The following is a 15,586-nucleotide window of genomic DNA, read 5'->3' as shown; positions in this document are numbered from 1 at the left end:
AAATATGAAAATTGTAAAAATAAATCATTATTGATATTATGGTCTACTATTCACCAATTTATCAACTTCAACTGAATTGTCTTTTTATTGTTACATATCATTTCTAAATTATATTTACAACATCTTTAAGAAAAAAAAGATTGAGTTTCTTTAATGTTTGTATTTTCCATGGGGCCTATCACTGTACATATAGTAAATGTTCAATAAATACTTACCTATTTATTAAATGAAAACAAATAAACAAGACCACAATAAAACCCAAAACCCTTTTGGATTGAACATTCCTTTTTACCACCTGTGCTACCCATGACAATGGACAACCAAGAATCAGCAAAACCTAGATTGAATGCTCCCCTCCAGCTTCTGCCCTGTCCTCTCCTTCACAGCTCAATTTCCAGGGAACCTACCCTGTGTTGTCTCCCTCTTTCCTCATCTACCTCTCACCCATCAACCCACTGCAAACTGCCTTCATCCTTCTGTTGAAATGACTCTTGCCCACTTCACCAGACTCCTCCTTATAAGGAAAGGCAGTGGGCAGTTGGTGGCTCTCATTTCACCTAGTGGTAACATCTGACAATTCACCACAGAAATATTCTCATTTCCTAAAGAAATATTCTCATAACCCTTCTGGACCTGGTTCCTGAATCTTCTCTGACAACTCTGGCTGTTTCTTCTTACTCTACCTGTCCCTGAAACATGGAGGCACCTCAGAGTTCTTCCATTTATGTCCTGAGCACTAGGCTCATATTTCCAAGTGCCTATTTCCCCCTCTTGCTTGAATATCTAATAAGCTCTTCAAACTCAATATCTTGCACATCTGAATATGCCACGCAGGCCAGGGTGACTTAGAGAACAGCCCTGCATGGACTTAGCTGCCAAGCCAGAAGCCTGGCATTCACCCTTGACTCCTCGCTCAACCTGTGCACCACTCAGTCAACACTTCCCGCTACCCAGCACTCCATCTCCTCTGTTCTACACCCAGTCAGCCCACCATCCACCATCTCCCATTCTTATCTCTACAATAGCCACCGACTGGCAGTCTCTAACCCACATGCCACTCTGCATTTAAAAATGCTCTAACAAGAAACTTCAATGTTGCCCTCCTGCTGAAAACCCTTAAGAGATGTCCCATGTCTTCTAACCAAAAGTTAAACAGCTCGCTATGGCTCAGAAGGCCTTTCATGACAAGGACATCCTGACCACACCTTCCCAGCACTTGTTCCTGTTCTTTGAACAAGCCAAATATGCTTGCTTCCCCCCGCCACCCTCCCACTCCACCACTCCACCCCTTCTCTCAGTTTCCAATGTGCTGTGACTCTTCCTGGAACATTCTTTCCTTTCTTCTTCATCTGGCTAACTCTCATGATCCTCTAGATGTAGAATTAATGAATATCAGTAACTTCTCCTTCCACAATGATTATTTTCCTCAAGTGTTATTGCTTGTTTCACAGTAGACTAAGTTTCATTGTGTCTGTGACTATGTCCATCTTGTCTGTCTGGGCTCCATCCAAGGACACTGCCTAGAGCCAAAGGAATCCTGCTGCTATCATACAGGAATTTCATATTCTTTCAAATTATCATCCATATGATAGAGAGTTCCTTTCTTCTCCTCTGAGTGAATCTTTGGGAAACATCTTTTTCCTCAGTGGTCTAATCCAGTTCTCAAAATATCACTCAGTTTTCTTTCCTCTAAACATTAATTCACTCTTCTTCTCCATCAGGACATCATTGATTTGGATTCTACTAATTCAAATTTTACAAATATTGGACCCAGTGACATTAGAGTAAAAATTTATTAATCCTGTCCCTGTGAATATTCAATATTTTTGCTAACAGGGAAAGAAAACTCCTAGACCAGGATTTATGAAATCCAGGATTTACTTTACACATTTCCCCCTTTTGAATTTAATAGGTCATTTTTAGAAAACAGTCCTTCACATTGAAATGTAAGTCATGTTGAACAGAAGTCTTGTTTTACCATATCTCATTCTACTTATTGAAATATATATATGTATATATATATATATATATAATAAAATTAAAGTGCTTTTTGATTTTCAGCTCTGAAAGAACCTAGGCCAAACAAAGGAGGATTTAATATACATTTTTCTTTTTTCATCTTAACTGACAACTGTGTTTCTCTTTGAAGAAGAGAGTCACTGAAGTAAGCCCCTGTGACTGCTAACGAAGGGAGATTTCTTCCGGGATCTTCCATCATGTGTGGCTTTGTGTGTGCCACTAGAAAGGCACAGACTGTTCCCCTTCAGTTGTGAACCTTCTATGGAATAACAAGATAATACCCGTCTCCCCACCTTCAGACTAACATGCAGAGTCGGAAAGAGTGAATACAAGAAAAGAAGGCCCCAGATAGCAAGTCCAGGTTTGTGTTTGAGGAGAGCCTAGAAGAACTTTCTAGGCTGAGGGAAAAGAAGCACAGGGGGACAGCTTGACAGCTTGAGCCATCCAAACTGCATGTCTGTCCCCCAGGGAAACAAAAACAAAATGGCTGCCCGGTGTCTTAACTGATTCTGACTGGAGTGGTGACTGCAAATGCCTGTCCAGGGTCTTCTTCACTGCCAACCACACACACTCAGGATCTTTGTCTTAACCTCATACAAAACAAAGCATGTGAATTAACAATGTAGAATTAAAGAGTGAATGTAGATATTAATCAGCTCTCATTTCCTCCCCCAACCTACTCAGGTACAATACTGTTAGGGGGATAAATGGGTGAAGGCTTTTGAAAGGCAATTGGTATTATAAATCCCCCTTCCTTAAAAGCATCCATATAATTTAAGCTAGTATTTATAATGAAGAAATAGTCCAAATAGAGAAATCTTGGAACAAAGGATTCTCACTGATGGATAGAAAGGTTATTTATAATTGTAATTTCAGAAATAAGAACATACACAGTAGCAGATTGATATTTTGCGCTTACCCCATTCTTTCTGCATTTTATGTTTGTCATTGTAACAATCCTATGAAGCAGATGCCATGACCTTTTTCCTTTGTTCAGATAAAGAAACTGACGCACATAGAGGCACTTGCCCAAGTTACTGCTGTAGTTGAGACTTGAAATCAAACCGTCCAGCTCCAGACCCAACTCTGTACAACACTCTGATACCTTCTGACATTATATAGTTAAGTGTGTTTGTGTTTGTAATGAGGTGGGAAAATATTTATGTTATCCTGTATAGTTAGAAAAAAGAAACATGATCACAAATATATAAAAAGAAAAGAAAGAATGGACTTGTAAGTTTGAAAAAGGAGATTCAAAGGTTTAGATGCCATAATGGTATTAGTAATGATCTTGGGGTGGCAAAACTATTTTTTCCTATTATTTTCAATTTTTTTTTTTAAGAGGGTAAGGCAGGAGGATTGTAAGTTCCAGATGCGCCTTAGCAACCTGGTGAGAACCTGTCTCAAAATAAAAATAAGAAACAAATAAATTTTTAAAAAGAGGGTAGGGATGTAGCTCAGTGGTAGAGCACTCCTGGGTTCAATTCCTAGTACCACCAACAAAACAAAAGATAGGAATTATTTCTTCAAGATGGGTTTGCTTCATACCAATCCTTTATAACTTCATGCCTCTCTTATTGTTTATGTCTTTTACGGGTCTAATGATCAGAGACCCTTCCCCTTCCTTGCTTCCTGAAGGGGGGCTTCATTCACATTCTACTTGGATAAAAATGCTTTCAACCTTGCTTCCAGGTCTATAAAGATCAAATGATAAATTTAGCTCCTCCTCCCCTAAAGGAAAAATACATCTTTTTTGGTTTTACCTGATTATAAAAACAATGTGTTCAGAGCTATTGATCAAACAAAATCAGCCAATACATAAAAGTGTAAGCAAGAAAGTGCCGATCCTCTTTAATCTCACCACCAAGGGGTAGATGTAGTGACTAATCTGCTGGGTTTTTAGAGCTTTTAAAGTCCCACGTGGTAAACTGCATCTGCCATGATTGTCCTCTTCCACCTGCCTCTGGTCAGGCCCCCTCCTTGAGCCCCCCAGGTGCTTGTTCCTATTTCTTCTGAGGCTTTGCCTCTGCTACTCAACCTTTTGCGATTGCTTCTGCCTTTCCCACTACCCATTCAACTCATTGCTAATTTGAAAAACTCAGCAAGTCCCCCATGCTGCATGAAGCTTTCCCCGTGCTGCATGAAGCTTTCGATGTCTTCTCGACATGCGACTATGTACTCTGTGTCACAAGACTGAACCATACAATTATCACCTTCTGATGCTACTGACATCTCCCCACCTAGATGACATGCTGTCAGGGAACTGAGATGTGCCTTGTGCTTTTCTAGAACCTGGTGTCACGCTGGGAAATTTGTACACAGCTTTCTGATACATATAGATGAATAAATAAATGGTTAATTGAGTAGCTTTCTTTTCATTTAGTCAAAGTTCTTACTGAATCCTTTAGAAACTGAATCTAATTTTTGTCAGTTTCTCAGGCTTATTGACAGGTAATATTTTACACAGATATTCTGAAAATGCCTTTAAAGCTATCCTGCAAAGCACCACACCTAATACCCATGTACCTCTGGAATTTGGGTGACAATTAAGACAGGGATTTTCCTGCAAGAGAGCTCTTTGATCCCAGCACAAAGTTGCTGAGTCAGCCACAACTAACATTATTTACTTCTTGCTCACTAAACTGTCCCCCGTCTGTAATCACTCCCACAAGTTTACACAGGCCACGGTGCCTCAAGTGATGATCCCTTATACATCAGTGTTCCAATTACCAGTTGTCGCTAAAGCACCCAGGTGATAAATGTCCTTCTGCACCATCTTGGTAAAGAATATTTTGATTGATTTACCAAAGTTTCTGATTGAGTCAAGAGTGTGGTAGAGAGGCACAGCATCTGTGGACTCCAAGCAGGAGCCCATGTGAAAACAAACAGTGAAGGTCAGTGGCTGGGTGACAGCAGGTTTCCTGCCTGGTAGTCATCACCCGTGTGCACACCAAGGGGTATTTGTGTGGATTTGCAAATTGCCAACCTACAAGGGTTGCAGATTCATGCTCACCTCTCATCACATTTAATCAGAATCACGCTGTCTGTTCCAATTCCTAAGGCTGCGGCTCCCTTCTTGAGAGAAAAATGACTCTGTAAAAAAAAGTAAATTTGTAATTAGTTTCATACATGGCCAAGATCCATTCCCACTGCTGGTTTTTAAAATCTTTTTCTTGGTGTCCTTTCATTTCTCCAAAATGAGCTGCTAAAAAATGGTGGCATCCTTCACTTGCCCCCTTTTAAAATATGGTGGTGAAATATGCAAAACTTAAATATATATAACTTAAATACCATCTTAGCCATTTTTTTTTAAATTTAAATTTGTTTTAATTAGTTCTACATACAGTAGAATGCACCTTGATACATCATATATAATGGCACATAATTCATCTTTGCCACTTTTTAGTTATGCCATTCCAGGGGCCTTAAGTCTTTTTAGATTGTTGTACAACCACTACCACCATCCATCCCCAGAACTCTTTCCATCTTGGAAAACTAAAACTGTACTCACCAAACAACCATTTCTCTTTCTCTCATCCCAAGCCCTGGCCACCATCATTCTATATCCTGTCTGTGTGAATTTGACTACTCTAGATACCTGACATAAGTCAAATCAATCAATATTTGACTTTTTTTGATTGGTTTATTTCACCTAGCATAATGTTGTAAAGGTCCATCAGTGCAGTAGCATGTGCCAGAATGTCCTTTTTTTAAGACTGAATAATATTACACGTGTGTATAAACCATATTTTATTTAAACATTCTTCCATTTCTAGGCAGTTGGGTTACTTCCACATTCTTGCTTTTGTGAATAATGCTGTTAGAAACATGGGCACACAAATATTTCTTTGAGACTCTACTTTCAATTGTTTTGAGTGGATACCCAGAAGTAGAACTGCTGGACCATTCTGTTTTTAATTTTTTGAAGAACTACGATGCTACATTTCACAACTACTACATACACCCTTTTACATTTCTACCAGCAACACACAAAGGCTCCCATATTCCCACATCCTCACCAACATTTGTAATGTCTTTTTGTTTTATTTTATTGAGGCAGGGTCTTGCTGTGTTGCACAGGTTGATCTCAAACTCCTTGGACTCTGCGTCAGACTCCAGAGTAGCCGAACTATAGGAATATGCCACTGTGTCTGCTGATTTTCTATTTTTTGATAATAATTATCCTACGAAATGTGAGGCAGTCACTCATTGTGACTTTGATTTGCATTTTTCTTAATGAGGGAGGTTGAACATCTTTTCATACGCCTATTGGCTGTCTGTACATTTCCTTTGGAGAAATGTCTATTCAAGTCGTCAAATTCTCTGCCCACTTTTTTTTTTTTTTTTTTTTTTTAGTACTGGAGATTAAACTCAGGGGTCCTTGATCACTGAGCCACACTTCCAGCCCTATTTTGTATTTTCTTTAGAGACAAGGTCTCACTGAGTTGTTTAGTGCCTCTCTTTTGCTGAGGTTAACTTTGAACTCCCCATCTTCCTGCCTCAGCCTCCGGAGCCATTGCGATTAGAGGCATGTGCCACCATGCCCGGCTGGCTCCTTTGTCCACTTTTCAATGGTATTGTTTGTTGTTGTTGAATCCGCTTTTTATTCATTTATTTATTTATTTTAGGGAAAGATGAAAAGATGCTGGCAATTGTAACTGGATCTGATACCCCAGGACACATAAACGCCAAGCCAATTTTACATAAAAGGCATAACTATATACCAGCTGCCTCTAGGCGCTATTATGTATTGTGTAGCCCTCAGCCTTTTCTGGCTACTAAGAGATCACACTCAGTTTTTCCCCAAGTTCAGTAAAACTTTGTGCACTCGGGTAAGAGGAGAAGTTAGTCCTAATCCAGCACTCTTCATCTCCGAGTTCCCAGAGGGGCTCTTTGTTCAGGCAACTACTCGTCTGGGACAGACTCAGGAAGGTGACATCAGTTACTGGCTGGAGCAGGATAACTTGTTTGTGTGGAGAACAGGCCACACTGACACCCAACCGCCCAATCTTTGCACTTTGGGTTGCTGACTCTGGATTAGGATTTCGTGTCTCAATGGCTGTAATCACTGTGCCATTTGGATAGCTGGAAAGGCTAACCTAAGCCCAGCTGGACTGCATCTGCCCATCAGCCTCTTACCATTAACTACAGATCATTAAGCTGTCCAAAGGAGAGAAGAGAGCTGCTTCCGCAATTTACATCTCCAAAGGGCTGATGACTGGAATTTTAAGTGATGGTCCCGAAGAGTGTACGTTTGTTCTCTTCTTCAAATGCCCACTTTTGACTCATTGGAATTCTTAAATATGCAGCACAAGAGTTCTTAACACACTTATTTTTAGGGGGTATTTCAATAAGCCAGAAGGAATCCCATTTACAACAGCAGCAAATAACATCAACCCGTAAAGGAGACAGTCTGAAGGGAAGAGTTTTAAAAGCCCAGTGTAGCTAGAAATAATGAGAAAGGGCCATTAGACTCATTTTACAACCTCAGAGTGATTGTTACAAAGGTACCTAGGAAATAGGAGAAAGAGAAAAGCTTAATTGGAGCAGAGTTTGTAAAGATGAATGACTCCCCCACCAAAAAAACAATGCTTTCTCTTTTGTATTTAGCAGAGGTTGGTTGGCCCCAAAGAAAAGGAGTGCAGAGGAAAATAGAAGGGTCCAGAACAGAGGAGCCAGCTGCCCCCCTGAGCAAACACAAGCTCCTCAAATTATACCCTCTCTAAATGAGCTCTTGAGCACTAAACTGCAAAATGTCACAGTGGGGCTAAGTAAGAGATTTGGCGCACCTGGTCAATGAGAGGACGAATTCCTTTCTGGTCTTTAGTGAGAAAGAATAGGGATTCTTAAAAGAGGAGCAATTAGCCAGCATAATTGATCACTGTACCAAATGCCACCGATTTAGAGAAAAGCACATGCCCAAATAGAGCGCTTAAAGATGGGGAACAAAGGTGAGATGAGGCATGAAAAAGAAAAATTAGGTACCAAACATTGAGTCTGTTTATATTTTCTGGAAAAGGGAGTAGAGAAATAGCTAAATGGTGTCCCATGGAGAGGAGGGAGTTTGACTGGGTTGGGGAGATACTACTTAATGAAGAAGAAGCGATGAAGACAGCTTAAATGGCATGTCTCTCCGTGCTGGTGAGACGACACACAGGGAATCTTTAAATCCTTGGCACCAAGTTTAATGGAACCATTTGCGGATGAACTAGAGGAGAAAAGCATCCAAAAACCAACTACCAAAAGGCCAAGGAGCCTGGGAAACAGGTGTCTAAAGAGAACTGGAAGGATACTTCATCAAGAGCAGAGGGCATTAGGGACATGTGGTATAGGTGACTTTCAAATCTGAAAGGCTGTGCCAGTGTGGGGCTGGGGAATAAATTGCTCTGAGTTGCATCTGAACAAAACTGGGAAGATGCACGAATCCAAATTTGTCCATAACTAATAAACAATCAAGACTCTTAGGGCTGGGGATGTGGCTCAAGCGGTAGCGCGCTCGCCTAGTGTGCGTGCGGCCCGGGTTCGATCCTCAGCACCACATAAAAAAACGAAGATGTTGTGTCCGCCGAGAACTAAGAAAAATAAATAAATGTTAAAAATTCTCTCTCTCTCTCTCTGTTCCTCTCTCTCTCTCTCTTTAAAAAAAAAAAAAAAAAAAAAAAAAGACTCTTATAGCTGGATGCAGTGGTGCACACCTATAATCCCAGCATCTCTGGAGGCTGAGGCAGGAGGATCAGAAGTTTGAGGACAGTCTCAGTAATTTAACAAGCCCCTGTCTCTAAATAAATAAATAAATAAATAAATAAATAAATAAATAAATAGGGCTGGGGATATAGCTCAGTGGTAAAGTACCCTGGGTTCCATCTTTAGTACCAGTGTGTGTTGGGGGCGGGGGGGAGGGAGAATGAAAGAAAACAAGAGTGCATTGGGCTGGAGGAGGGGCCCAGCTCAACCATTCCATTCAGCCCTATGACCAGTAGGTGCAACATGAGCTCCTTTACTCTCAATGGGGACATCCTTTGGGAATAATGGGAGAGTAAGCTGAATGATAGAAAGCTCTGAGACAAACCAGCTCAGAATCTTTGCATGTCAGTTTCTCTTCCTCCATTAGTGTTCAGATGAGAAGATGAAAAGCTTCATTAGTGCTTTCAAGCCATTATTAGTCATCCAAGTATTTAACTGAGACTCAGGTTTCCCTGCCTAGCAGATCACAAGGCTTCAGGTACAGCTTCTGCTAGGCTGGGCGTACATGAAGACAATTAAGACAATATTCAGTATCCACCTAACCCCCTTTTTAAGCACCTCCTCTCCATTTGCTCTCTCTACCTGGTGGTTCTGGCCATCCTGGTCTTCTATGAGCTTGTATCACTTGTTTTCGCCTTTGTACTTGCTATTCAATTTTCTGGAAAACTCTCTCTTGGTACTCACCCAAGAAGACTTAAGATGGGATCCTTCCTAAGCAGCAGGCAGCTATGGATCTTTCTACCTAGACCAGCTGTGTGGGGTGAAGTAAGAGTCATCCCAGAGACTTCAAATAATGTTCAAGAAAGGACCCACTAGTCTGGGAATCAGCTCTTAACTCTTATAGTATTCCATCAAGTGTTCTACCTTCGCTCTATCCATTGTCCTTGGACTTGATCCTTTTGTACAGTACTCCTCCCCTGGAGTGTGGAGGAACAATGAGCAGAGGTGAGTGAGATCATTACACATTGGAGATCCCCAACAGTAGATCTCGAAGCTCAAACTATGAATGAGCTGATCTGCTTCTCTGACCCTTCCCCAAGCCTTGGATTGCCTTACCAGCTCAGTGACTGCAGTACCAAGAGTATTCCCCTCGGCCTCCTCCCTATTCACGCCCCTCCCACATACCCATTGGTTTGCCTCCTAGACCTCCTAAGATTGGAGGGAAGTGGAATCTTCATCTCTTACTCCTGATCATCAACTGGCCTAAAAGAGATTCTGATTTCCAAGACATCTGATGAACAAAGAAGCCTGGACTCCTTGAGACCACCTTATTGATTTCTAATTATCATTATTGTAGAGGAGGAGGTCACTCAGCTATGTTTGGAAAGTCTATGTGACTCCGAAGGCATTTCTGTGAAGCTGCTCCCTTATTATTTATACCCAATTCTAATTATTCATTTAAGGTCAGTCAACTGCAGTCAATTGTGAGATGTATTGAAATATGTATTAAAAGAAAGAAATAATGTGTACTCTTCACACTGGTTTGGAAATCTCTTTAACAGGAAATAGATATAAGGATGATATTTGGTCGTAAATGCAGACATTAGTACTGAGCCTGCATTCTGGCATTTGAGGCACTCAATGAACAATTCATTTCCTTGATTTGGGGATTCTGAGAGGAGTGAATGAAAATATGTGATGGAAAGAGGTAACATGAGGCAGAGTGATCTGATTTTGTCATCTGGTTCTATTTAGACAAATTAATTTCTGATTCTGAGCTACTGTTTGCTGAGCAACAACAACGATTTCTTCTCTAGAGCAGAATTGTTATGGGAAATGTAGATATCATACGTGAGGTGCCTATGGATCATCCAGCACTCAATGGGTGATCCCAAGGGTGTATCCATCCCTTCTTAGTCACATATCCTCTACCTGATGTGACAAAATCCTCAGGTTTTACTAGTTAGCCTGAATGGAATTTTGAAACCTTCAAACAAAATTGATTTTATTTCTTAAAATAAACAATTCACTTTATTTCTTAAAATATATTGTGCAGAGGGGAGTGAAGGGAGGGGCTGTGGGGATGGGAAGGACAGTAGAATGAGAGACATCATTACCCTATATACACATGTACAATATACATATATGATTACACTATTGGTGTGACTCTGCACCATATTCAGCCAGAGAAAGTTGTGCTCCATTTGTGTACAATATGTCAAAATGCATTCTACTGTCATGTATAACTAATTAGAAATAAAATAAAAAATAATATATATACCCACACATATATGTCATATAGAGTACATAGGGAATCTCAAAATTCTACAAGTAACAATAGAGAATCTAAACTCTCTCAATCTTGAGTATTGCTCTGGTATTTGGGGACATAATTTAAGGAAATAATCTGACATGTCCCTAGATCACTGCTTTCTCTGTTGCCTCCAGTTTGGTACCTGGATGGGCTCAGTTCTTTCTCCTTGTGGGACACCAGTGGGTGGCTGGTTATAATAACAACAATGTTGGCTACTTTCTATGGAGTGCTCATGATGCTGGGCACTGTGCATATATGTCTCATTGCACTTCATCCTCCCCAAAACTATGTAGCTAGGAATCATCACTCCCACCTTACAAACAAGGAGGAAATTGCCAGGCACAGTGGTGCATGCCTGTAATCCCAACAGCTCTGGAGGCTGACAGAGGAGGATACGAATTCAAAGCCAGACTCAGCAACAGTGAGGTGCTAAGCAACTCAGTGAGAGCCTGTAGAGACTGTAAAAATACAAAAAAGTTGGGCTTGGGATGTGGTTCAGTGGTTGAGTGCCCCTGAGTTCAAGTTTAATCCCCAATACCAAAAAAAAAAAAAATGGAGAAAATGAAGTCAGTATTCCACATTCATGCCCTGGGAGGTGGCAGAAAAGGGCTTGTCACCATTTCTGGTCAACTCCAAAGCTCATGGACTTTAATCTACTAATCTAAAGAAATACAAGTCTGTCACTTTTAACCTGACCTTGGAGCAAGGAGGAGTCAATCAGTCACCTGGTGTGACCTTGGGGGCACTGAGAAAGGTGACTGCCCCTCCAGACCCTCTCTCTTTCCTCTTTTCCCCAGGACAACACATGTTCCCGAGACCAGGCACTGGATCTGTGTTGTTCATTGATGTCTCCACAGTGCGAGTCAGAGCAGCACTGAATGGGTGAAGAAAGGAACCAGGAAAATGTCTCACTGCACAATCCTTTGTCATCCATTGTAATGGAGATGCCACCAGGAGAGGCAATACTTGGCTCCTAATCATTTACACCTCTGCATGGCTTTCAGGTTCTTTTCTGAGAGTGTGGTTTGATGGGACTGGATGGAGCATGGGAGCAATGGGCATTCTGAAATGAAAAGGGAGTAGGTGTGCCAAGCAGAGCAGGTGTGTTGAACTTAGCTCACATTTTTACTTGTCGTCCATTCTGTCAGGCTAAGTTTTTGCCTAATGGAGAGAATTACATTTTTTTGTGTGAGTTGGTTTTTTCAAAGCTTCCTGGGTCACTGTTTTTTTTTTTATTTTTTATGTTTTTGTATTTTTTGTTGCTTTTGAGATCTACCCTTGGAATTGAAACCCCCTCAGCATATGTGAAAACCATCTTTCTGAAGCACCTGTGAGAATTCTCCATGGAAGAGGCCCAGGGCCAGGAGGGACAAGGGTAAGATACTGATGATCAGTTCTGTGAGATGCAGACATGAGCTATGTTTGGTGTGTGAAGACTGGAGTGAGTTAGTTATGGTGATTTGCCTAAGAAATCCCATTGTCTGTTATGATTATGAAGAACATTTTTCCTAGATGATAATATACTGTTTCATGAAAGCTATCTCTGGAAGAGATTATGTCACACTAGCAAATAGAGGAATGTGAAATTAAGCTCATGGTTTAGGCTTTCAAAGGATTCAAAGCTACAGATGTGAACTATTGAGGTGGGAACTTAACTTCCCTCTAAACCTACTTTCAAGAAAAGACTTAGGATTCCTCAGTTTAATTTTTGCCAAGCCTTTCTATCGTTGAAGAATCAGGGAAATTCCAGAAAAGGATGAGGGTGGGATCAAATGATCTTTAAGACCTCTTTCAGTTTTTGTTGGGAGATTTTGTGGTTCTGTAATTTGGAGGAAAATACTCTAAGGACTTCTCAGTCTTGGGCTAAATATGAGCTCTTATTTCAACTTAGTGATTTGTTTACTTCTCCTAATAGTCTTATTGGCTATATTATTTAAGTTAGCTCTGTTCAAGTTTTATAAGAAAACAGTGGATCTTAACAAATAGAAAAATTTAACACCTTGCCCTCCTTATCAGCTAGGTGATGGTTTATTCAAAATTGGTGGCCAGAAAAGAGGAAGGTAACCCTGATGTATGACTGAGACAGAGTAAAGTGTCACTTAGAAAAGAGATGACTCTTCCCTTCCTGAAGCTTCTGGTTGGGTGCAGTAGACTACAGAGTCTGTCAACATCATTTCCATCTCTATGGTTCTAGGCATGCCAAGTTATAAATTCAGTGCTCAGAATAGAAAAAAAGATCAGTTACTTGACCTGCTTCAATAGATCAAGAAATTATATTAGCACTAGAATAACCAACATGGAGATAATAGAATTTGGGACAAGATGCTACAAGTGAATTTAGAGCAGCCAGCAGCTATAGGAGGCATTTGGTCCTCCAGCCCGGTAGTTGGGTTGGATGAGTGGGAAGTTGAAGCTGTAGGTCTGATTCTGCCACGGACTGACTGTGAAACCTGAGGCAAAGCATTCCCCATCTCCGAGGCTTAGTTACTTCAATCTATAAAACAAGGTCATTTTTTAAAGGTACCTAATATTTATGTAGAGTTTTTTATGTCTCTGGCACTGAGGCAAGGACATGTTTTCTAAGGCTCTCCTTGATTTTCCAAAAGTCCTGGGTTCTGGAAGCCTCTCAAAGAACAGGAAGAAAGATACCTACAGCAAACCTTCCTCATCCACTGGTCCCCCCCATGTCCTCACTGGATAAACGTAGCAGCCCTTCCCATTCCGGTACCCTTCTCCCTATGAGAAAGAATCTCCCCCACCACACAAGGACTGACATCATGTAGTCTAAAAAAAAAGGCATTTGAGAAAAGATTTGGTAATATTCTATTGTTAGCCTATAGAGAGCTATTTCTGGGACAGGTGGAAATAAAATTATTGTAAAATTAGAAAAGGAATATGTGCCTTTGGCCTGAAGCCAGAAAGAGCTATGCTAAATAATTAATTGAACATAAAAGCCTGAGATACAGAGCCCAAAGGAACTAGAGATTGCAATTGTGTGACTTCCAAACCTAGCACTTCAAGGAAAGGACACACTGGTAAGCACTCATTTGTCCAGAACGTATGGGTTAGCCTTCAAGGTGACATGGAAGCGCTTCAGATGAGCTCTGAAAGTGCCCCTCCCCCCACAGTCCAGACCTAGGAGATAAAGAGGATGATTTCTTTTGGTAGGGAGAGGGAATAAAAATAATAACCTTCACATTAAGAAAAAAGATCATGGAGGAAATTTGATTAGGGATCAAGGTCAATTGATGAGAGTGTTGTATATAAAACTCTGATCTTTGAGTTTAGTTTTTACAGCAGTAGTCCGGGCAAGGGCTCCAACAGCCTGGGAATTGAGAAATCCCATTTAATTCTGGATCTACCCACCCGGCTAACTTCAGCTTTTTCAATTTAAAAATGCTTGTAACAATACCTGCCCCACAAGGTTAGGAGAATCAAACAAGTTTATAATATTGGAAGTATTTGGAGACTGTGAAATAGTAATCAGATATAAGGTATTAATCATGGAATTAATTAAACAATCATTAATTCCATGGTTACTGAGATGGTAGTGAATTGTATCCACTGGCTATCAGTCTGTACTTTCCTTTTGTTTCCCCGATATGAACACACAGACACACCCCCTACTTGAAATAGAAAGAAGAAACAGTCTGTGGTATACCTGCGACCTGTTATGGCTCCTAGCTTCTCCCCACCAACATCTCCTTGCAGAAGCCCTTAGTCTTCTTACAGACTTCTCTCTGTCCTCCCTCTCTCCCATTTCCCCAGCTATTAGAGGGCTTTTGGGTCTTTTTTGAGGCAGTTGTTGTGGTACTTTAAGGCAGAGGTCATTAAGGAACAGTTTGATGAATTGCTTGGCAGCTAATGCTTATCTGACACCTGTCAAGGAATGAAGCTCTGGTTGACTGCAGGGTCTGTGTGGCAGGAGGGTTGGGGAACAGCTATAGTGTGGCTGGCAACTTGCTTTCTGCTTGACCCTAGCATGTGAGAGAGAGAGGGAGAGAGAAATAGAGGAAGAGAAAGAGGAGGAAGAAAGAGAAAGAGGGAGGCGGAGAGAGGTGGGGGGAGGGAAGGATGGGTTTGGATGGTTGACAGGCAGGCTAAAGCCCTTTAGTTATGTGATCAGATTGGGTCACGTTTTTCGTTGCCAAAGTGGATGTAGGAAGAATGGCATGAACTCTTTGAAGGCCATGGAAAGACTGTGAAGTTCAATGCCACAGCATTCCACAAGAAAGACCAGAGTTCTTGGCTTCTGCTTGGCCAGCATCCAGGTGATAGGCAGGAGCCTGTGCTTGGTTGAGAAGGAGCTGGTCCAAAGATCAGAAATGACAGACCTCTATGCTATTTTTTTTTTCATGATAATAAAACCTCTGGTCAAGTCAACCAAAGACTAACATTAAATGGCTCAAGGCACCATGATGGTAGACTATCTATCCAATCAGCTGACGGAAAGACATATCAACAGGGTTCTGTGGAGTTTTGACTTAAGAGCACAGCACAGATGATTCAAAGAGTTCACAGTCACTCTACCTTCCTCCTCCTCCCCTTCCCCCAACACACAACATCATT

At 41.0% G+C, this 15,586-nt stretch overlaps 1 protein-coding gene across 1 annotated transcript in view; it reads right to left on the bottom strand.

Moving 5' to 3' along the window:
- Positions 1 to 15,586, bottom strand: part of Gad2 (glutamate decarboxylase 2) — a 75,645-nt gene that overhangs the window by 47,572 nt on the left and 12,487 nt on the right. The window contains exon 8 of the mRNA XM_026401189.2: positions 5,033 to 5,112. Within this exon, the coding sequence (XP_026256974.1) occupies positions 5,033 to 5,112 (80 nt within the window). The remainder of the gene's footprint in view (positions 1 to 5,032; positions 5,113 to 15,586) is intronic.

Source organism: Urocitellus parryii, chromosome 9 (genome assembly GCF_045843805.1).
Source record: "Urocitellus parryii isolate mUroPar1 chromosome 9, mUroPar1.hap1, whole genome shotgun sequence".
Lineage (NCBI taxonomy): Eukaryota > Metazoa > Chordata > Mammalia > Rodentia > Sciuridae > Urocitellus > Urocitellus parryii.
The sequence above is the reverse complement of the archived record's forward strand: the minus strand, read 5'-3'. Positions and strand labels throughout refer to the sequence as shown.